Consider the following 24,399-nt stretch of genomic DNA (forward strand, 5'->3'; position numbering starts at 1 on the left):
TGTGGTGTTCTGTGCTTCCCTCATCACAACATAGCTACATGGTGTGGTGTTCTGTGCTTCCCTCATCACAACATAGCCACATGGTGTGGTGTTAGTTCTGTTTCCCTCACCACAACATAGCTACATGGTGTGGTGTTAGTTCTGTGCTTCCCTCATCACAACATAGCTACATGGTGTGTTGTGTACTTCCCTGATTACAACATAGCTACATGGTGTGGTGTTAGTACTGTGTTTCCTTCATCACAACATAGCTACATGTTGTGGTGTTCTGTGCTTCCCTCATCACAACATAGCTACATGGTGTGGTGTTAGTTCTGTGTTTCCTTCATCACAACATAGCTACATGGTGTGGTGTTAGTTCTGTGCTTAACTCCTCACAACATAGCTACATGGTATGGAGTTAGTTCTGTGTTTTCCTCATCACAACATAGCTACATGGTGTGGTGTTCTGTGCTTCCCTCATCACAACATAGCTACATGGTGCGGTGTTAGTTCCGCGTTTCCCTCATCACAACATAGCTACATGGTGTGGTGTCCTGTGCTTCCCTCATCACAACATAGCTACATGGTGTGGTCTGTGTTTCCCTCATGACAACATAGCAACATGGTGTTGTGTTCTGTGTTTTCCTCATCACAACATAGCTACATGGTGTGGTGTTCTGTGCTTCCCTCATCACAACATAGATACATGGTGTGGTGTTAGTTCTGTTTCCCTCATCACAACATTGCTACATGGTGTGGTGTTCTGTGCTTCCCTCATCACAACATAGCTACATGGTGTGGTGTTAGTTCTGTGTTTCCCTCATCACAACATAGCTGCATGGTGTGATGTTAGTTCTGTGCTTCCCTCATCACAACATAGCTACATGGTGTGGTGTTAGTTCTGTTTCCCTCATCACAACATAGCTACAAGGTGTGGTGTTAGTTCTGTCCATCCCTGATTACAACATAGCTGCATGGTGTGGTGTTAGTTCTGTTTCCCTCATCACAACATAGCTACATGGTGTGGAGTTCTGTGTTCCCCTCATCACAACATAGCTACATGGTGTGGTGTACTGTGCTTCCCTCATCACAACATAGCTACATGGTGTGGTGTCCTGTGCTTCCCTCATCACAACATAGCTTCAAGGTGTGGTGTTCTGGGCTTCCCTCATCACAACATAGCTACATGGTGTGATCTGTGTTTCCCTCATCACAACATAGCTACATGGTGTGATCTGTGTTTCCCTCATCACAACATAGCTACATGGTGTGCTGTTTTGTGCTTCCCTCATCACAACATAGTTACATGGTGTGGTGTTCTGTGCTTCCCTCATCACAACATAGCTACATGGTGTGGTGTTCTGTGCTTCCCTCATCACAACATAGCTACATGGTGTGGTGTTAGTTCTGTGCTTCCCTCATCACAACATAGCTATATGGTGTGTTGTTAGCTCTGTGCTTCCCTCATCACAACATAGCTACATGGTGTGGTGTTAATTCTGTGCTTCCCTCATCACAACACAGCTACATGGTGTGGTGTTAGTTCTGTGCTTCCCTCACCACAACATAGCTACATGGTATGGTGTTAGTTCTGTGCTTCCCTCATCACAACATAGGTACATGATGTGGTGTTAGTTATGTGCTTCCCTCATCACAACATAGCTACATGGTGTGGTGTTAGTTCTGTGTTTCCCTCATCACAACATAGCTATATAGTGTGATCTGTGTTTCCCTCATCACAACATACCTACATGGTGTGGTGTTTTGTGCTTCCCTCATCACAACATAGCTACATGGTGTGGTGTTCTGTGCTTCCCTCATCACAACATAGCTACATGGTGTGGTGTTAGTTCTGTGTTTCCCTCATAACAGCATAGCTACATAGTGTGGTGTTAGTTCTCTGATTCCCTTATCACAACATAGCTACATGGTGTGGTGTTAGTTCTGTGTTTCCCTCATCAGAACATAGCTACATGGTGTGGTATTAGTTCTGTGCTTCCCTCATCACAACATAGCTACATGGTGTGGTGTTAGTTCTGTTTCCCTCATCACAACATAGCTACAAGGTGTGGTGTTAGTTCTGTGCTTCCCTCATCACAACATACCTACATGGTGTGGTATTAGTTCTGTGCTTCCCTCATCACAACATAGCTACATGGTGTGGTGTTAGTTCTGTTTCCCTCATCACAACATAGCTACAAGGTGTGGTGTTAGTTCTGTACTCCCTGATTACAACATAACTACATGGTGTGGTGTTCTGTGCTTCCCTCATCACAACATAGCTACATGGTGTGGTGTTCTGTGCTTCCCTCATCACAACATAGCCACATGGTGTGGTGTTAGTTCTGTTTCCCTCACCACAACATAGCTACATGGTGTGGTGTTAGTTCTGTGCTTCCCTCATCACAACATAGCTACATGGTGTGTTGTGTACTTCCCTGATTACAACATAGCTACATGGTGTGGTGTTAGTACTGTGTTTCCTTCATCACAACATAGCTACATGTTGTGGTGTTCTGTGCTTCCCTCATCACAACATAGCTACATGGTGTGGTGTTAGTTCTGTGTTTCCTTCATCACAACATAGCTACATGGTGTGGTGTTAGTTCTGTGCTTAACTCCTCACAACATAGCTACATGGTATGGAGTTCTGTGTTTTCCTCATCACAACATAGCTACATGGTGTGGTGTTCTGTGCTTCCCTCATCACAACATAGCTACATGGTGCGGTGTTAGTTCCGCGTTTCCCTCATCACAACATAGCTACATGGTGTGGTGTCCTGTGCTTCCCTCATCACAACATAGCTACATGGTGTGGTCTGTGTTTCCCTCATGACAACATAGCAACATGGTGTTGTGTTCTGTGTTTTCCTCATCACAGCATAGCTACATGGTGTGGTGTTCTGTGCTTCCCTCATCACAACATAGATACATGGTGTGGTGTTAGTTCTGTTTCCCTCATCACAACATTGCTACATGGTGTGGTGTTCTGTGCTTCCCTCATCACAACATAGCTACATGGTGTGGTGTTAGTTCTGTGTTTCCCTCATCACAACATAGCTGCATGGTGTGATGTTAGTTCTGTGCTTCCCTCATCACAACATAGATACATGGTGTGGTGTTAGTTCTGTGTTCCCCTCATCACAACATAGCTACATGGTGTGGTGTACTGTGCTTCCCTCATCACAACATAGCTACATGGTGTGATGTTAGTTCTGTGCTTCCCTCATCACAACATAGCTACATGGTGTGGTGTTAGTTGTTTCCCTCATCACAACATAGCTACAAGGTGTGGTGTTAGTTCTGTCCATCCCTGATTACAACATAGCTGCATGGTGTGGTGTTAGTTCTGTTTCCCTCATCACAACGTAGCTACATGGTGTGGTGTTCTGTGCTTCCCTCATCACAACATAGCTACAAGGTGTGATGTTAGTTCTGTGCTTCCCTCATCACAACATAGCTACATGGTGTGGTGTTAGTTCTGTGTTCCCCTCATCACAACGTAGCTACATGGTGTGGTGTTCTGTGCTTCCCTCATCACAAAATAGCTACAAGGTGTGATGTTAGTTCTGTGCTTCCCTCATCACAACATAGATACATGGTGTGGTGTTAGTTCTGTGTTCCCCTCATCACAACATAGCTACATGGTGTGGTGTACTGTGCTTCCCTCATCACAACATAGCTACATGGTGTGATGTTAGTTCTGTGTTTCCCTCATCACAACATAGCTATATGGTGTGGTGTTAGTTCTGTTCCCCTCATCACAACATAGCTACATGGTGTGGTGTTGTGTGCTTCCCTCATCACAACATAGCTACAAGGTGTGGTGTTAGTTCTGTGCTTCCCTCATCACAACATAGCTACATGGTGTGGTGTTAGTTCTGTGTTTCCCTCGTCACAACATAGCCACATGGCGTGGTGTTCTGTGCTTCCCACATCACAACATAGCTACATGGTGTGGTGTTAGTTTTGTGCTTCCCTCTTCACATAGCTACATGGTGTGGTGTTAGTTCTGTTTCCCTCATCATACCATAGCTACATGGTGTGGTGTTAGTTCTGTTTCCCTCATCACAACATAGCTACATGGTGTGGTGTTAGTTCTGTTTCCCTCATCATACCATAGCTACATGGTGTGGTGTTAATTCTGTGTCTCCCTCATCACAACATAGCTCCATGGTGTGGTGTTCTGTGCTTCCCTCATCACAACAGAGCTACAAGGTGTGGTGTTAATTCTGTGTTTCCCTCATCACAACATAGCTACATGGTGTGGTGTTAGTTCTGTTTCCCTCATCACAACATAGCTACATGGTGTGGTGTTAGTTCTGTTTCCCTCATCATACCATAGCTACATGGTGTGGTGTTAATTCTGTGTTTCCCTCATCACAACATAGCTACATGGTGTGGTGTTAGTTCTGTGTTTCCCTCATCAGAACATAGCTACATGGTGTGGTATTAGTTCTGTGTTTCCCTCATCAGAACATAGCTACATGGTGTGGTATTAGTTCTGTGTTTCCCTCATCACAACATAGCTATATAGTGTGATCTGTGTTTCCCTCATCACAACATACCTACATGGTGTGGTGTTTTGTGCTTCCCTCATCACAACATAGCTACATGGTGTGGTGCTCTGTGCTTCCCTCATCACAACATAGCTACATGGTGTGGTGTTAGTTCTGTGTTTCCCTCATAACAGCATAGCTACATAGTGTGGTGTTAGTTCTCTGATTCCCTCATCACAACATAGCTACATGGTGTGGTGTTAGTTCTGTGTTTCCCTCATCAGAACATAGCTACATGGTGTGGTATTAGTTCTGTGCTTCCCTCATCACAACATAGCTACATGGTGTGGTGTTAGTTCTGTTTCCCTCATCACAACATAGCTACAAGGTGTGGTGTTAGTTCTGTGCTTCCCTCATCACAACATAGCTACATGGTGTGGTGTTAGTTCTGTGTTTCCCTCATCAGAACATAGCTACATGGTGTGGTATTAGTTCTGTGTTTCCCTCATCAGAACATAGCTACATGGTGTGGTATTAGTTCTGTGTTTCCCTCATCACAACATAGCTATATAGTGTGATCTGTGTTTCCCTCATCACAACATACCTACATGGTGTGGTGTTTTGTGCTTCCCTCATCACAAAATAGCTACATGGTGTGGTGTTCTGTGCTTCCCTCATCACAACATAGCTACATGGTGTGGTGTTAGTTCTGTGTTTCCCTCATAACAGCATAGCTACATAGTGTGGTGTTAGTTCTCTGATTCCCTCATCACAACATAGCTACATGGTGTGGTGTTAGTTCTGTGTTTCCCTCATCAGAACATAGCTACATGGTGTGGTATTAGTTCTGTGCTTCCCTCATCACAACATAGCTACATGGTGTGGTGTTAGTTCTGTTTCCCTCATCACAACATAGCTACAAGGTGTGGTGTTAGTTCTGTGCTTCCCTCATCACAACATAGCTACATGGTGTGGTATTAGTTCTGTGCTTCCCTCATCACAACATAGCTACATGGTGTGGTGTTAGTTCTGTTTCCCTCATCACAACATAGCTACAAGGTGTGGTGTTAGTTCTGTACTCCCTGATTACAACATAACTACATGGTGTGGTGTTCTGTGCTTCCCTCATCACAACATAGCTACATGGTGTGGTGTTCTGTGCTTCCCTCATCACAACATAGCCACATGGTGTGGTGTTAGTTCTGTTTCCCTCACCACAACATAGCTACATGGTGTGGTGTTAGTTCTGTGCTTCCCTCATCACAACATAGCTACATGGTGTGTTGTGTACTTCCCTGATTACAACATAGCTACATGGTGTGGTGTTAGTACTGTGTTTCCTTCATCACAACATAGCTACATGTTGTGGTGTTCTGTGCTTCCCTCATCACAACATAGCTACATGGTGTGGTGTTAGTTCTGTGTTTCCTTCATCACAACATAGCTACATGGTGTGGTGTTAGTTCTGTGCTTAACTCCTCACAACATAGCTACATGGTATGGAGTTAGTTCTGTGTTTTCCTCATCACAACATAGCTACATGGTGTGGTGTTCTGTGCTTCCCTCATCACAACATAGCTACATGGTGCGGTGTTAGTTCTGCGTTTCCCTCATCACAACATAGCTACATGGTGTGGTGTCCTGTGCTTCCCTCATCACAACATAGCTACATGGTGTGGTCTGTGTTTCCCTCATGACAACATAGCAACATGGTGTTGTGTTCTGTGTTTTCCTCATCACAACATAGCTACATGGTGTGGTGTTCTGTGCTTCCCTCATCACAACATAGATACATGGTGTGGTGTTAGTTCTGTTTCCCTCATCACAACATTGCTACATGGTGTGGTGTTCTGTGCTTCCCTCATCACAACATAGCTACATGGTGTGGTGTTAGTTCTGTGTTTCCCTCATCACAACATAGCTGCATGGTGTGATGTTAGTTCTGTGCTTCCCTCATCACAACATAGATACATGGTGTGGTGTTAGTTCTGTGTTCCCCTCATCACAACATAGCTACATGGTGTGGTGTACTGTGCTTCCCTCATCACAACATAGCTACATGGTGTGATGTTAGTTCTGTGCTTCCCTCATCACAACATAGCTACATGGTGTGGTGTTAGTTCTGTTTCCCTCATCACAACATAGCTACAAGGTGTGGTGTTAGTTCTGTCCATCCCTGATTACAACATAGCTGCATGGTGTGGTGTTAGTTCTGTTTCCCTCATCACAACATAGCTACATGGTGTGGAGTTCTGTGTTCCCCTCATCACAACATAGCTACATGGTGTGGTGTACTGTGCTTCCCTCATCACAACATAGCTACATGGTGTGGTGTCCTGTGCTTCCCTCATCACAACATAGCTTCAAGGTGTGGTGTTCTGGGCTTCCCTCATCACAACATAGCTACATGGTGTGATCTGTTTCCCTCATCACAACATAGCTACATGGTGTGATCTGTGTTTCCCTCATCACAACATAGCTACATGGTGTGCTGTTTTGTGCTTCCCTCATCACAACATAGTTACATGGTGTGGTGTTCTGTGCTTCCCTCATCACAACATAGCTACATGGTGTGGTGTTCTGTGCTTCCCTCATCACAACATAGCTACATGGTGTGGTGTTAGTTCTGTGCTTCCCTCATCACAACATAGCTATATGGTGTGTTGTTAGTTCTGTGCTTCCCTCATCACAACATAGCTACATGGTGTGGTGTTAATTCTGTGCTTAACTCATCACAACACAGCTACATGGTGTGGTGTTAGTTCTGTGCTTCCCTCACCACAACATAGCTACATGGTGTAGTGTTAGTTCTGTTTCCCTCATCACAACATAGCTACAAGGTGTGGTGTTAGTTCTGTCCATCCCTGATTACAACATAGCTGCATGGTGTGGTGTTAGTTCTGTTTCCCTCATCACAACGTAGCTACATGGTGTGGTGTTCTGTGCTTCCCTCATCACAACATAGCTACAAGGTGTGATGTTAGTTCTGTGCTTCCCTCATCACAACATAGCTACATGGTGTGGTGTTAGTTCTGCGTTCCCCTCATCACAACGTAGCTACATGGTGTGGTGTTCTGTGCTTCCCTCATCACAAAATAGCTACAAGGTGTGATGTTAGTTCTGTGCTTCCCTCATCACAACATAGATACATGGTGTGGTGTTAGTTCTGTGTTCCCCTCATCACAACATAGCTACATGGTGTGGTGTACTGTGCTTCCCTCATCACAACATAGCTACATGGTGTGATGTTAGTTCTGTGTTTCCCTCATCACAACATAGCTACATGGTGTGGTGTTAGTTCTGTTTCCCTCATCACAACATAGCTACATGGTGTGGTGTTGTGTGCTTCCCTCATCACAACATAGCTACAAGGTGTGGTGTTAGTTCTGTGCTTCCCTCATCACAACATAGCTACATGGTGTGGTGTTAGTTCTGTGTTTCCCTCGTCACAACATAGCCACATGGCGTGGTGTTCTGTGCTTCCCACATCACAACATAGCTACATGGTGTGGTGTTAGTTTTGTGCTTCCCTCTTCACATAGCTACATGGTGTGGTGTTAGTTCTGTTTCCCTCATCATACCATAGCTACATGGTGTGGTGTTAGTTCTGTTTCCCTCATCACAACATAGCTACATGGTGTGGTGTTAGTTCTGTTTCCCTCATCATACCATAGCTACATGGTGTGGTGTTAATTCTGTGTCTCCCTCATCACAACATAGCTACATGGTGTGGTGTTCTGTGCTTCCCTCATCACAACAGAGCTACAAGGTGTGGTGTTAATTCTGTGTTTCCCTCATCACAACATAGCTACATGTTGTGGTGTTAGTTCTGTTTCCCTCATCACAACATAGCTACATGGTGTGGTGTTAGTTCTGTTTCCCTCATCATACCATAGCTACATGGTGTGGTGTTAATTCTGTGTTTCCCTCATCACAACATAGCTACATGGTGTGGTGTTAGTTCAGTGCTTCCCTCATCACAACATAGCTACATGGTGTGGTGTTAGTTCTGTTTCCCTCATCACAACATAGCTACATGGTTTGGTGTTCTGTGCTTCCCTCATCACAACATAGCTACAAGGTGTGATGTTAGTTCTGTGCTTCCCTTATCACAACATAGCTACAAGGTGTGGTGTTAATTCTGTGTTTCCCTCATCACAACATAGCTACATGGTGTGGTGTTAGTTCTGTTTCCCTCATCACAACATAGCTACAAGGTGTGGTGTTAGTTCTGTGCTTCCCTCATCATAACATAGCTACATGGTGTGGTGTTAGTTCTGTGTTTAACTCATCACAACATAGCTACATTGTGTGGTGTTCTGTGCTTCCCACATCACAACATAGCTAGATGGTGTGGTGTTAGTTCTGTGCTTCCCTCATCACAACATAGATACATGGTGTGGTGTTAGTTCTGTTTCCCTCATCACAACATAGCTACATGGTGTGGTGTTAGTTCTTTGCTTCCCTCATCACAACATAGCTACATGGTGTGGTGTTAGTTCTTTGCTTCCCTCATCACAACATAGCTACATGGTGTGGTGTTAGTTCTGTGTTTCCCTCTTCACAACATAGCTACATGGTGTGGTGTTGGTTCCCTCATCACAACATAACTGCATGGTGTGGTGTTCTGTAATTCCCTCATCACAACATAGCTACATCGTGTGGTGTTAGTTCTGTGCTTCTCTCATCCCAACATAGCTACATGGTGTGGTGTCCTCTGTTTCCCTCATCGCAACATAGCTACAAGGTGTGGTGTCCCGTGCTTCCCTCATCACAACATAGCTACATGGTGTGGTGCCCTGTGCTTTCCTCATCACAACATAGCTACATGGTGTGGTGTCCTCTGTTTCCCTCATCGCAACATAGCTACAAGGTGTGGTGTCCTCTGTTTCCCTCATCGCAACATAGCTACAAGGTGTGGTGTCCCGTGCTTCCCTCATCACAACATAGCTACATGGTGTGGTGCCCTGTGCTTTCCTCATCACAACATAGCTACATGGTGTGGTGTTAGTTCTGTGCTTCCCTCATCACAACATAGCTACATAGTGTGGTGTCCTATGTTTCCCTCATCACAACATAGCTACAAGGTGTGGTGTCCTGTGCTTCCCTCATCACAACATAGCTACATGGTGTGGTGTCCTGTGCTTCCCTCATCACAACATAGCTACATGGTGTGGTGTCCTGTGCTTCCCTCATCACAACATAGCTACATGGTGTGGTGTTAGTTCTGTGCTTCCCTCATCACAACATAGCTACATAGTGTGGTGTCCTGTGCTTCCCTCATCACAACATAGCTACATGGTGGTGTCCTATGTTTCCCTCATCACAACATAGCTACATGGTGTGGTGTCCTGTGCTTCCCTCATCACAACATAGCTACATGGTGTGGTGTCCTATGTTTCCCTCATCACAACATAGTTACATGGTGTGGTCTGTGTTTCTCTCATCACAAAATAGCTACAAGGTGTGGTGTCCTGTGCTTCCCTCATCACAACATGGCTACATGGTGTGGTGTCCTGTGCTCCCCTCATAACAACATAGTTACAAGGCGTGGTGTCCTGTGCTTCCTTCATCACAACATAGCTACATGGTGTGGTGTTAGTTCTGTACTTCCCCATCACAACATAGCTACATGGTGTGGTGTTAGTTCTGTGCTTCCCTCATCACAACATAGCTACATGGTGTGGTGTCCTGTGCTTCCCTCATCACAACATAGCTACATGGTGTGGTGTCCTGTGCTTCCCTCATCACAACATAGCTACAAGGTGTGGTGTCCTGTGCTTCCCTCATCACAACATAGCTACATGGTGTGGTGTCCTGTGCTTCCCTCATAACAACATAGTTACAAGGCGTGGTGTCCTGTGCTTCCTTCATCACAACATAGCTACATGGTGTGGTGTTAGTTCTGTACTTCCCCATCACAACATAGCTACATGGTGTGGTGTTAGTTCTGTGTTTCCCTCATCACAACATAGCTACATGGTGTGGTGTCCTGTGCTTCCCTCATCACAACATAGCTACATGGTGTGGTGTCTTGTGCTTCCCTCATCACAACATAGCTACAAGGTGTGGTGTCCTGTGCTTCCCTCATCACAACATAGCTACATCGTGTGGTGTCCTGTTTGCCTCATCACAACATAGCTACAAGGTGTGGGGTCCTGTGCTTCCCTCATCATAACATAGCTACATGGTGTGGTGTCCTGTGTTTCCTTCATCACACCATAGCTACATGGTGTGGTCTGTGTTTCCCTCATCACAACAACATAGCTACATGGTGTGGTGTCCTGTGCTTCTTTTATCACAACATAGCTACATGGTGTGGTGTCCTGTGCTTCCCTCATCACAACATAGCTACATGGTGTAGTGTCCTGTGCTTCCCTCATCACAACATAGCTACAAGGTGGTGTCCTGTGCTTCCCTCATCACAACATTGCTACATGGTGTGGTGTCCTGTGCTTCCCTCATCACAACATAGCTACATGGTGTGGTGTCCTGTGCTTCCCTCATCCCAGCAGAGTTAATGTAATACAAACACACTGAACATACATACACACTTCCCCCTCTTAATTTTCCATCATTTTTCTGAATCTCTGTTTTAATATTCTCCAGTACCAGTTTCCCCTCGTCCTAATTAGAAGTTTCCAGGAAAAAAGTTCACGTTATTTCACAGTAAAAGAGTTTTCGACGTTTTTCGAAGAGGAATATCCTAACCACTTGCCCCTCAAAGTTCCAACCACTTGCCCCTAAATGTTCCAACCACTTGCCCCTAAACATTCCAGATATTTACCCTTACATATTCCCCAAATGTTCCCAAAATCTCCCATCAACCTAGCCATCACCTTAAGTCAAAACTAACATGAGTGGCAAATACAGCTTCCAGCACTATTAGAGACTTATGTCAAGAAGGCAACAAAAGTAGTAAACCACCGCAGTCTTACGTGTGGGAGCGCTTGTAGGAATTTGTAAGAATCGGGGAACAAAGATATTCATGCCAGAGGGACGATACAAGTAATCCGCGAACAATATTTTTAACATCAATAACCATGTGATGAACTTCCTGAAACAAAGTTAGTTATTAAAGAAGCGAAATAAATAATCAGACTCTCTAGAATCAGAAATGATCGCCATTACCAACATCATTTCACAAAACACTGAGTGATTCATAATTTCCGAGATTTTGGCAAAACGCTTCTACCTAAAACTAACACTACCGTCAGCTGAATCTTCACTCTGCGGACCTGACCTTCCCGTGCCTTAAGAGCCTCATTTCAAGCACCATACTTTACATTTTCTTCCCTCTGTATGAACTGATAGTCTCTGGCAGAGACAATGGAACCCTTAAGAAGGTCTGTGATTCTCTGCCTTTTGTAGATTTGTACAATTTTAGTGATATTAAGCTCGTCCTCTGTAGGAGCTAGTCACGTTACTCCTACTCTCTTCCCAACAGATTTCAGTAAGGTAATGATTTATTCCTTCTCGCTTTGTTGAATATACCTCATAAAGGTTTGTGTTGGTCAGTTCTACTATTTGCTAATAATAACATAGGAACCAGGTGGGTGAGGTGAAGCAGGAGGGAGGTGTGATCTTGAGTATCCTTGATAAATTAGACACATGTGCAACTCTTGGGTATCTTTATTGAGGAAACGTTTCGCCACACAGTGGCTTCATCAGTCCATACATAGGAGAAACTTGAAGAACAGGAGAATGAGGTAATCAGTCCCTCAACCTTGAGTCGATGTGTTCAGTCCATCAATCTTGAGTAGAATACGGCAGATGAGCGGAGAAGCAGCTTATAAACCGTATGGCAGGAGAGGTGTAGCAGTCATAGGTAGTGTCACATTTGTTCAATGTGGAAGTAGGTTGTGCCCAAGAATTAGGCAAGCGAAGAATTCCTAAGTATTAAGATCCCAAGAAGTTGCAGTGTCTGACAGGTTTGTAGATGAATGGTTCAGAGAACCGACATCTACAAACTTGAGTATCCTTGTGGAACTGCAGGAAGAAAGTTATGAGGGACATGGTGAGGTGAGACGAGGCGTAGTGAGGTAAGGTGAAGTGGAGCAACTTACCTGAAATGGGATACTTTTACATTTATCTTTACATCTGATATACCTCTAACGGGTTTCGAGAGTTTTCTTACTCCTGCAGCCCGGTCCTGGGATAAGTTTTTCTGGTGCTTGCCGGGTCAACCAGGCTGTTTCTGCTGGATGGCCCGCTGCCCCACATATTCATTACAGCCTGGTTGATCTAGCACTTGGGGGAGGTATTTGTTTAGTTTCCACTGAAAGACTTCTACATTTATTTCAGTTGTGTTTCTGATATTTTCTGGTAAGATAAGCTGGGGCCCACGGCGCCCCTGCTTGTCACTGGTTTTATTTTACATTTTCTCCCGTAATTCTTACTCCATTATGTTGTTATAGCAGTGTGGGACAAGGCCATCAAGTACTTTCATGTGTATATTATCATGTATCTCTCCTCCGCCCCAGTGAGTACATAGGAATCTATGGTACAATATAATCTTGTGGTGGCTTGAGAAACTGCGGAAAGAAAGTCGTGAGGAACATATTTTTTTTTAATTAGGGATGATAAAGTTACACAATTTGCTTAATTAAGCTGAAAGAGGCACAAAGCGGAGTGTTGAAGCATCGTGTGAGCGCTGGAGGAGGCTAGAGACTTTACTGCACCTCCACAATCATGGCTTCCCCAAGTACCTCCTACTCTTGTGTTTCAAGCACAGGCAGTCTTGCTTCAAATGTGTTAGTGCCAGAGTACATCACGATGTAAGCAGCGTATTAGTGCCAGAGCACATCACGATGCAATCAGCATGTTAGTGCCAGAGTACATCACGATGCAGTCAGCATGTTAATGCCAGAGTACATCACGATGTAAGCAGCGTGTTAGTGCCAGAGTACATCACGATATTAGCAGCGTGTTAGTGCCAGAGTACATCATGATGTAAGCAGCGTGTTAGTGCCAGAGTACATCACGATGCAATCAGCATGTTAGTGCCAGAGTACATCACGATGCAGTCAGCATGTTAGTGCCAGAGTACATCACGATGTAAGCAGCGCGGTAGTGCTAGAGTACATCACGATGTAATCAGCCTGTTAGTGCCAGAGTTGAAGAATTGAGACACTCATGCAACATATGGGAATCTTTAGTGCAGAAACGTTTCGCCACACAGTGGCTTCATCAGTCTTATACAAAGCAGGAAGGTATAAGGAGAGGAGGAGTTTGAGGTAATCAGTCCCTCAGCCTGGAGTCGATGTGTTCAGTCCATTAATCTTGTAGAAAGTACAGCACAGGTATGTATGTATGTATGTATAATGGAAATAAATGGTATAAAATACCGACACAATGGAAATATAAACACAAATGCAGTATAATGTGATCCTTTATTGACAACGTTTCACCCACACAGTGGGCTTTTTCAAGTCACACACGGATCTACCTGGGGTTGGAAGGTACGAGAGTATTTATAGGCATGTTCAGAATGTTGAGGTCAGGTGGAGAATGCTGCATCTGATGATCTACCGGGTGGGGTTATAGAGTCTTGGGTAGCTTGGCAGGGGTATTGGACAAGTTGTGAGTAGACCTTCTGCAGTGTTCTATGTTCTTATGTGGGATAGCGATGAAGAAGTTTCTTGGCGAGTGGTTCAGCTATGTTATAGAAGCCATTGTTCTGGTTGAAATTGTTGGTTGTAGAGGATTCTTCTGTATTGAGTGTTGTCTTCTGTGGCTATAAGTCTTGAGTTTCTGTAGTTAATTAAATGGTTGTGTGAATTGCGATGTTGTACACAGGCATTCCTTGTATCGTCAGTCCTGCTTGCATATTGGTGTTCTGAAATACGTGTTTGGAGGTCTCTTGATGTTTCGCCCACATATAATTTGTTGCAGTCATTACAAGGGATTATGTATACCCCTGTAGAGGATGGAGGCTTGTCCTGTCTACTACTGGTGATGTCCTTGATGGTCGTGATTGTGGAGGTAGATACTTGGAATGATGTTTTCGCAAAGATGTTGGAAACATGTTTGGCAATGGAGTTGGTTGGGAGGACTATGTATCTCTTCTCGGCAGTGTCTTCTCTGGGTGTGTTGAAGATGTTTAATGCCCGCCGTCTGCAGTCTCTGATGAAGTGACGAGGATAGTGGAGTTTAGAAAATACTTGTTTTTCAAACCATTCATCACAACTGTCAGACACTGCAGCATCATGGGATCTTGTTACAAAGAATTCTTCAACACTTGTTCAACCTTTGGACGAAGACCTACTTCGACTAGTGGATGGTACCACTATGACCCCGCCTCCGCCTGCTTCACCTCACCTCACTACAGTATATAAGCCACGTCTACGGCCCTATGCTGTACATTCTACAAGACTGATGGACTGAACACATCGACTCCAGGCTGAGGGACTGATTACCTCATACTCCTCCTCTCCTTACGCCTTCCTCTTTGTATTGGACTGATGAAGCCACTGTGGCGAAACGTTTCCTGAATAAAGATTCTCATATGCTGCATAAGTGTCTCAATCTTCAACTTGTCGGTTTTTCAAACCATTCATCACAAGGGATTATGTAATGACTGCATGGAACATCTAGAAGCCGAACGTTTCTCCACCATTATTCCTTCGTCTGTCACCTGGCTCCGTTATGTTGACGACATTCTCCTCATAACTCCTAAACGCTTCAACGTTCAAGCTCTCCAAGACAAGCTCAACCAGGTCGAGCCTTCAATCCAGTTCACACTTGAAGAAGAAATCGACAACACTCTTCCTTTCCTTGATGTTCTGCTCTGCAAAGCTGACCACGAACTTCGTTTTAAAGTCTATCGAAAACCCACCAACCAAGACGATCTTCTCCACTTCTACTCTCACCACGACACCAAAACTAAACGTGGTGTAATTATAGGCTTCTTCCTACGTGCACTCAGAATCTGCAGCAATGAGTTCCTTGAGGAAGAATGCACTATAATTGAACAAGTATTTTCTAAACTCCACTATCCTCGTCACTTCATCAGAGACTGCAGACGGCGGGCATTAAACATCTTCAACACACCCAGAGAAGACACTGCCGAGAAGAGATACATAGTCCTCCCAACCAACTCCATTGCCAAACATGTTTCCAACATCTTTGCGAAAACATCATTCCAAGTATCTACCTCTACAACCACGACCATCAAGGACATCACCAGTAGTAGACAGGACAAGCCTCCATCCTCTGCAGGGGTATACATAATCCCTTGTAATGACTGCAACAAATTATATGTGGGCGAAACATCAAGAGACCTCCAAACACGTATTTCAGAACACCAATATGCAAGCAGGACTGACGATACAAGGAATGCCTGTGTACAACATCGCAATTCACACAACCATTTAATTAACTACAGAAACTCAAGACTTATAGCCACAGAAGACAACACTCAATACAGAAGAATCCTGGAATCATCGCTCATCTCTACAACCAACAATTTCAACCAGAACAATGGCTTCTATAACATAGCTGAACCACTCGCCAAGAAACTTCTTCATCGCTATCCCACATAAGAACATAGAACACTGCAGAAGGTCTACTCACAACTTGTCCAATACCCCTGCCAAGCTACCCAAGACTCTATAACCCCACCCGGTAGATCATCAGATGCAGCATTCTCCACCTGACCTCAACATTCTGAACATGCCTATAAATACTCTCGTACCTTCCAACCCCAGGTAGATCCGTGTGTGACTTGAAAAAGCCCACTGTGTGGGTGAAACGTTGTCAATAAAGGATCACATTATACTGCATTTGTGTTTATATTTCCATGTATGTATAATGTTCGCCAAGACCGGAGTCCTGGCACGGGTCTTAATCTTGCGATGACCCGTCTCTGACTCCCGAAGGAGAAAGGGTTCTGCAATGTTGCAACGTATGCTGCTCAAGCACTGTCCTGGTCGTTCATCTGGTGCGTCTCATAAGCGATAACACCGTATGTACTCCTAACTGTGGACACTAGCGAGGAGGAGGATATGTCGTTATCACGGGCAACAGCTTGTCTGGTTCGTTGACTCCATGGTACACTAGTGTGGCCGCAGTCATCTCTGGGTCCTCTTCGGGAGGGGATATCTGTGCTAGTTGCCTGCGGAGTGTCTCAGTAACTTCGCACTCCAGAAGATAGTGTGTTAAGGGGCGCTGGACAACGTGCTGGCAGTACTGGCACATCTCCTCCTCAGCCTTGTCTACTATCATCTTGGTTCTGGGAAAGCCCAAACGAAGCCGATGGATGGTGGTACACTGCACTCTGGACCAGCAGTGTCTTATATACTGTAGTCAGGTGAGGCGAAGCAGGAGGAGGCGGGGTCATAGTGGAACCATCTACTAGTCTAAGTAGGTCTTCGTCCAAAGATTGGACAAATTTTGAAGAATTCTTTGTATCAAGATCCCATGATGATGCAGTGTCTGACAGATGTGATGAAGCCACTGTGTGGCGAAACGTTTTTTCAGTAAAGATTTCCATATGTTGCATAAGTGTCCCAATCTTCAACTTGTCGGTTTTCCAAACCATTCATCACATCTGTCAGACACTGCATCATCATGGGATCTTGATACAAAGAATTCTTCAAAACTTGTCCAATCTTTGGACGAAGACCTACTTAGACTAGTAGATGGTTCCACTATGACCCCGCCTCCTCCTGCTTCGCCTCACTTGACTACAGTATATAAGACACTGCTACGGCCCTGTGATGTTCCTTGATAATGTAAGTAGTCACGAAAGCGCTTGGAATTTCATTATTCTTTCACAGTGGTTGTTTTGCATATTCTGAAATCACCTGTTTACTGTGATCTTATTGCATTAATGGATACCACACGACTCTTCAGAATGTTCTCATCAAGGTACCCCACTAAGAAGACGGATATTGACAACCATGACACAAGATCCCACACTCTTCACGGACTACTCCTGGATTCGTTCTTTTTGTGCTGCTGAGCGGAAGCTGCTGCCTATACAACTACTCCTTGAGAAGAGTTGTGACCTTCCTGTTGCTGGGTATCATCCACCACCTCCCTGGCGCCCAGATCCGGCCGATGTTTGCGTCATGCAACTACCTATCTCAGCGTCTCTGCAGTCAAGACACCCTCAGCAATCATGCTGAGACAAGCGTGGCACTGGCAGAGGGACGCACATGTGCAGTGTATTTCACAGATGGTTCCGTCGACCCTGACAGGAGAGCAGCAGCTGGACTGTACCACGGTGGTCACACATAGGGCTGGCGACTCCCTGACCACTGCACGATCCTTCAAGTTGAGCTGGTGGCGATTCAGCAGGCATTACCACATGCCCTACGACATCGACTCCGACCTGTCATACATGTTGACTCCACCTCTGCAATCAATGCCCTCTCCCATCCTCAACCACAGGATAATGTTCACCTCATCATATCGATCCTGAGCATAATGACAGCCTTAGAAGTTCAGGGTAACAGATCGACATTGAACTGGATCCCCAGCCATGCTGGCATCCGGGGAAATGAGGCGGCAGATGATGCAGCCAAGGAGTATCCACATGTTGGGATTACTGTCCCCATCAGCCTACGACAGACCAAACTGATGGCTGTCAGAGCAATAAAACTTATGCTCGATACAGTGGTATCGAGCAGCGACTGAGGGAGAACCCCCTTCATATGATAGAAGCTGGTCCAGAGCACAGTGTACCGCCATCCATCGGCTTCGTTTGGGCTTTCCCACAGCCAAGATGATGGGCAGACAAGGCTGAGGAGATGTGCCAGTATTGCCAGCACGTTGTCCAGCGCCCCCTAACACACTATCTTCTGGAGTGCGAATTTACTGAGACACACCGCAGGCAACTAGCACTGATATCCTCTCCCGAAGAGGACCCAGAGATGACTGCGGCCACACTAGTGTATCATGGAGTCAACGAACCAGACAAGCTGTTGCCCGTGATAACGACATATCCTCCTCCTCGCTAGTGTCCACAGTTAGGAGTACATACGGTGTTGTCGCTTATGAGATGCACCAGATGAACTGACCAGAAGAGTGCTTGAGCAGCATATGTCGCATCATTGTAGAAATCTTTCTCCCTCGGGAGCCAGAGACGGGTCATCACAAGATTGAGACCCGTGCCAGGACTATGGTCTTGGCGAACAGGTTGCAACACTAGGGTTGAAAACAGTAAATGTATAAAAGACATTCATCATGAAGTTATAAATAAAGACAATAGATCAGGCCAGCAAACAAAGGGAGACAGTAGAGGACAGCAAGGAACTAGCTCCCTTAAGGTCTATTATACTAAGAGCAGGAGTGTAAGAAATCAGATAGATGAGCTAAGATTAATTGCAAGTGCAGGAAACATAAATATCATTGCTATAACAGAGACCTGGCTCTATCTGAAAGATAGAGAGATGCCTTCTGAATGTCACATACAAGGCTATAAATTATTCCACACTGACAGGGTCAACAGGAAGGGTGGTGGAGTAACGATGTACGTCAGAGACAATTTAAATTGTTGTGTTAGACAAAATATAAAAAAATGCGGCCAGCAGTAACAGCCTAGTTGATTAGGCCCTGATCCATCGGGAGGCCTGGTCATGGACCGGGCCGCGGGGGTGTTGATCCCCGGAATAACCTCCAGGTAACCAGATAGCCACTGAATCTGGTTACAGCTTCTCGAGGGTCGTGAAAAACTAATTTTGGGTGTGATTTACAGGGCCCCAAATCTTGATAGGGAGTGCGGTAAACTTCTATGGGATGAAATTCGTCAGGCCTCTACATACGAAAATGTTGTGATAATGGGAGATTTCGACTATAGACAGATTGACTGGAGCAATTTGACAGGAAATTTAGAGTCAAGTGACTTTCTTGATACGATTCAGGATTGTTTTTTAAAACAGTTTGTGACAGAGCCAACTAGAGGAAACAACCTGCTTGACTTGGTTCTTGCCAGCAGGGAAACGCTAATTAATAATCTTGAGGTTAATGATGAGCTTGGGGAAAGTGATCACAAATCACTCAGTTTTAATATATCATGGAATTCCCCTAATAATGGCAATCAAGTCTCTGTCCCTGACTTCCGCTTGGCTGATTTCATAGGACTGAAAAATTACTTGGGTGGGCTGAACTGGAATGACCTGACTATGGGTCAGGTAGGTGGTGATGGTTGCGTATATGACGTTTTCCAGGGCATAGTTCTAGCTGCTCAGACAACTTATGTTCCAAATAGGGAAATTAGATCAAGCAAAAATGATCCTAAATGGATGAACAATAGATTAAAACATCTATTGGTCAAAAGAAAGCCATATATAGGCAAATCAAAAGAGGAGAGGGGCAATTAAGAAATCAATATATTCAGTTAAAGAGAAATAAAAAAAGGGAATAAGAAAAGCAAAAAGAGATTATGAGGTTCAAGTTGCAAGAGAATCAAAGACTAACCCAAAAGGATTATTTCAGGTATACAGAAGTAAGATCAGGGACAAGATAGGCCCACTCAAAGGTTACTCGGGTCAGCTCACGGACAGTAATAAGGAAATGTGTAGAATTTTTAACACATGCTTCCTCTCAGTTTTTACACAGGAAGATACTAGCGATATTCCAGAAATAATAAATTATGCAGAACAGGATGATAATAAACTATGCACGATTAGGATCACAAGTGACATGGTCCTTAGGCAAATTGATAAATTAAAACCTAACAAATCCCCAGACCCTGAAGAACTGTATGCAAGGGTTCTAAAGAAATGTAAAGAGGAGCTTAGCAAACCTCTGGCTAATCTTTGCAATATATCACTATAAACTGGCATGGTGCCAGATAAGTGGAAAATGGCAAATGTGATACCTATTTTCAAAGCAGGTGACAGGTCCTTAGCTTCGAACTATAGACCTCCATAGTGGGAAAATTTATGGAATCAATAATTACCGAGGCAGTTCGTAGCCACCTTGAAAAGCACAAATTAATCAAAGAATCTCAGCATGGTTTTACAAGGGCGTTCCTGCCTTACGAATTTATTAACTTTTTTCACTAAGGTATTTGAGGAGGTAGATCATGTTAATGAATATGATATTGTGTATATGGACTTCAGTAAGGCTTTTGACAGGGTCCCACATCAGAGACTATTGAGGAAAATTAAGGCACGTGGAATAGGAGGAGAAATTTTTTCCTGGATACAGGCATGGTTGACAAATAGGCAGCAGAGAGTTTGCATAAATGGGGAGGAATCAGAGTGGGGAAGCGTTACGAGCGGTGTTCCACAGGGGTCAGTGTTGGGCCCCCTGCTGTTCACAATCTACATGAACGACATAGATGAGGGCATAAAGAGCGACATAAGCAAGTTTGCCGATGACACCAAAATTGGCCGTCGAATTCATTCTGACGAGGACATTAGAGCACTCCAGGAAGATTTGAATAGACTGATGCAGTGGTCGGAGAAGTGGCAGATGCAGTTTAACATAGACAAATGCAAAGTTCTAAATGTTGGACAGGAAAATAACTATGCCACATATAAACTAAATAATGTAGATCTTAATATTACGGATTGCGAAAAAGATTTAGGAGTTCTGGTTAGCAGTAATCTGAAACCAAGACAACAGTGCATAAGTGTTCGCAATAAAGCTAACAGAATCCTTGGCTTCATATCAAGAAGAATAAATAATAGGAGTCCTCAGGTTGTTCTTCAACTCTATATATCCCTGGTTAGGCCTCATTTAGATTATGCTGCACAGTTTTGGTCACCGTATTACAGAATGGATATAAATGCTCTGGAAAACATACAAAGGTGGATGACAAAGTTGATCCCATATATCAGAAATTTTCCCTATAAGGGTAGACTGAAGACCCTGAATCTGTACTCTCTAGAAAGGCGTAGAATTAGGGGGGATATGATTGAGGTGTATAAATGGAAGACAGGAATAAATAAAGGGGATGTAAATAACGTGCTGAAAATATCTAGCCTAGACAGGACTCGTAGCAATGGTTTTAAGTTGGAAAAAATCAGATTCAGGAAGGATATAGGAAAGCACTGGTTTGGTAATAGAGTTGTGGATGAGTGGAACAAACTCCCGAGTACAGTTATAGAGGCTAAAACGTTGTGTAGTTTTAAAAATAGGTTAGATAAATACATGAGTGGGTGTGGGTGGGTGTGAGTTGGACCTGACTAGCTTGTGCTGCTGGGTTAGTTGCCGTGTTCCTTCCTTAAGTGAATGTGACCTGACCTGACTAGGTTGGGGCATTGGCTTAAGCCGGTAGGAGACTTGGACCTACCTCGCATGGGCCAGTAGGCCTGCTGCAGTGTTCCTTCTTTCTTATGTTCTTATGTTCTTATTATACATACATACCTGTGCTGTACTTTCTACAAGATTAATGAACTGAACATATCGACTCCAGGCTGAGGGACTGATTACCTCAAACTCCTCCTCTCCTTATACCTTCCTGCTTTGTATAAGACTGATGAAGCCACTGTGTGGCGAAACATTTCTTCACTAAAGATTCCCATATGTTGCATGTCTCAATTCTTCAACTTGTCGGTTTTCAAAACCATTCATCAAAAGTGCTAGAGTACATCACGATGTAAGCAGCGCGGTAGTGCTAGAGTACATCATGATGTAATCAGCGTGTTAGTGCCAGAGTACATCACCATGTAAGCAGTGTGTTAGTGCCAGAGTACATCACGATGTAAGCAGTGCGGTAGTGTTAGAGTACATCACGATGTAAGCAGTGCGATAGTGTTAGAGTACATCATGATGTGAGCAGTGCGGTAGTGTTAGAGTACATCACGATGTAAGCAGTGCGATAGTGTTAGAGTACATCACGATGTAAGCAGTGCGATAGTGTTAGAGTACATCACGATGTAAGCAGTGCGATAGTGTTAGAGTACATCATGATGTGAGCAGTGCGGTAGTGTTAGAGTACATCACGATGTAAGCAGTGCGATAGTGTTAGAGTACATCATGATGTGAGCAGTGCGGTAGTGTTAGAGTACATCACGATGTAAGCAGTGCGATAGTGTTAGAGTACATCATGATGTGAGCAGTGCGGTAGTGTTAGAGTACATCACGATGTAAGCAGTGCGATAGTGTTAGAGTACATCATGATGTGAGCAGTGCGGTAGTGTTAGAGTACATCACGATGTAAGCAGTGCGATAGTGTTAGAGTACATCACCATGTAAGCAGTGCGGTAGTGTTAGAGTACATCATGATGTGAGCAGTGCGGTAGTGTTAGAGTACATCACGATGTGAGCAGTGCGGTAGTGTTAGAGTACATCATGATGTGAGCAGTGCGGTAGTGTTAGAGTACATCATGATGTGAGCAGTGCGATGTAAGCAGTGCGATAGTGTTAGAATACATCATGATGTGAGCAGTGCGATAGTGTTAGAGTACATCACGATGTAAACAGCGTGTTGCTCCTACGATGTAATAACTTAGCCTTGTTTAACTACGTCAATAATTTTACAAGGGATCCCAGCGCTAATTTCTTAATGTTTTCTTGATTTTAAGATAAGTTAGGTAATGTTACGTCACATAAGCCTATAACAGGGTATTTAACCACATGCATGTATAAGGAAATTATAAAACGGTCGAGACACGTCTGAGAACAAGGTGGCTGAGAGTAACCTAGAAACATTCAAATTTGCACGAGTATCAGTCATGGTAAATAGTACATTCTGGTCTACCTGTAAGTACAGAATGAGATTTACCAGACTGACCGTAAACAAAGTCGGCAGAGATACAGGCGTTGAATCCTGCGAATGACTTACCGGTCTGGCCGTAGGCAAAGATACAGGCGTTGTATCCTGCGAAGGCGTTGTTTAAGATGTCCTGCCCCATAGCTGTGAAGACGGTCTCCTGCGTGGCGAAGGAGGGACTCTCGCTACAGAGAGAGTCGAAGCAGTGGTCGAACGCAAATGTCTTGGGTTGCTTCCGGCTGTAACACAGAAGACATAACAAAGTCAGTGTTCACTCTGACACTAATCTCAACAACCATTTAACACTAGCCTAAACATACACTTTAACACTAGCCTAAACATACACTTTAACACTAGCCTAAACATACACTTTAACACTAGCCTAAACATACACTTTAACACTAGCCTAAACATACACTTTAACACTAGCCTAAACATACACTTTAACACTAGCCTAAACATACACTTTAACACTAGCCTAAACATACACTTTAACACTAGCCTAAACATACACTTTAACACTAGCCTAAACATACACTTTAACACTAGTCTAAACATCCAAACAACCCAAGTATTCACTCGAGCCTAAAAACTCTAACAACGTACGCATCCACTTAATCGCTAACCTAAAGATAATCCAGGTCAACATGGGTTTGAAACAGGAAAACTACTGTAGTGTTTCGGAGGTATAGGAAGACAAGTACCTTGGAAATATAGTCTGACTTACTGAAGGCCTTCGACAAGTGCGACCATGTTGTAAGAGAACACATGTAACGGCATACATGTTATAAGAGCACATATGTAACGGCACACATGTTATAAGAGCACACATGTAATGGCACATATGTTATAAGAGCACACATGTAACGGCACACATGTTATAAGAGCACACATGTAACGGCACACATGTAACGGCACGTGCTATAAGAGCACACAATGTGCGTTGGAAAAATGTAACTGGAAAACTAGAGAGATGGTTCTTCAACTGTCTTAAAAGCAAGATCCAGAACTTTAATAGTCAGTGAACTCAAATCAGAGGCTTCCACGGTAAAATGCTGTGTAGTCCAGGGCACAGAACTCGTCCAGTAGAACCGTTTTGAGTAGGATGGTACCGTGATGCTAGTGCAAGGCTCTCAAGCAGAGGAACGGATGCTGTCCTTCCCCTCCTTATCTCAGATTTAAATGCCTCCCCTTTCCCATCCCCCCCCCTACTGATCCTATTGCACAGGCACTTTATGACCCTGAACG

General features: G+C 44.2%; 1 protein-coding gene across 8 annotated transcripts in view; it reads right to left on the minus strand.

Moving 5' to 3' along the window:
* Khc-73 (Kinesin heavy chain 73) overlaps nucleotides 1–24,399 on the minus strand; it is an 886,736-nt gene that overhangs the window by 602,313 nt on the left and 260,024 nt on the right. For all 8 annotated transcript variants that reach the window (XM_070083276.1, XM_070083279.1, XM_070083274.1 and 5 more), the window contains one exon: nucleotides 23,224–23,390. In XM_070083276.1, coding sequence (XP_069939377.1) covers nucleotides 23,224–23,390 — 167 coding nt within the window. The remainder of the gene's footprint in view (nucleotides 1–23,223; nucleotides 23,391–24,399) is intronic.

Source organism: Cherax quadricarinatus, chromosome 9 (genome assembly GCF_038502225.1).
Source record: "Cherax quadricarinatus isolate ZL_2023a chromosome 9, ASM3850222v1, whole genome shotgun sequence".
Classification (NCBI taxonomy): Eukaryota; Metazoa; Arthropoda; class Malacostraca; order Decapoda; family Parastacidae; genus Cherax; species Cherax quadricarinatus.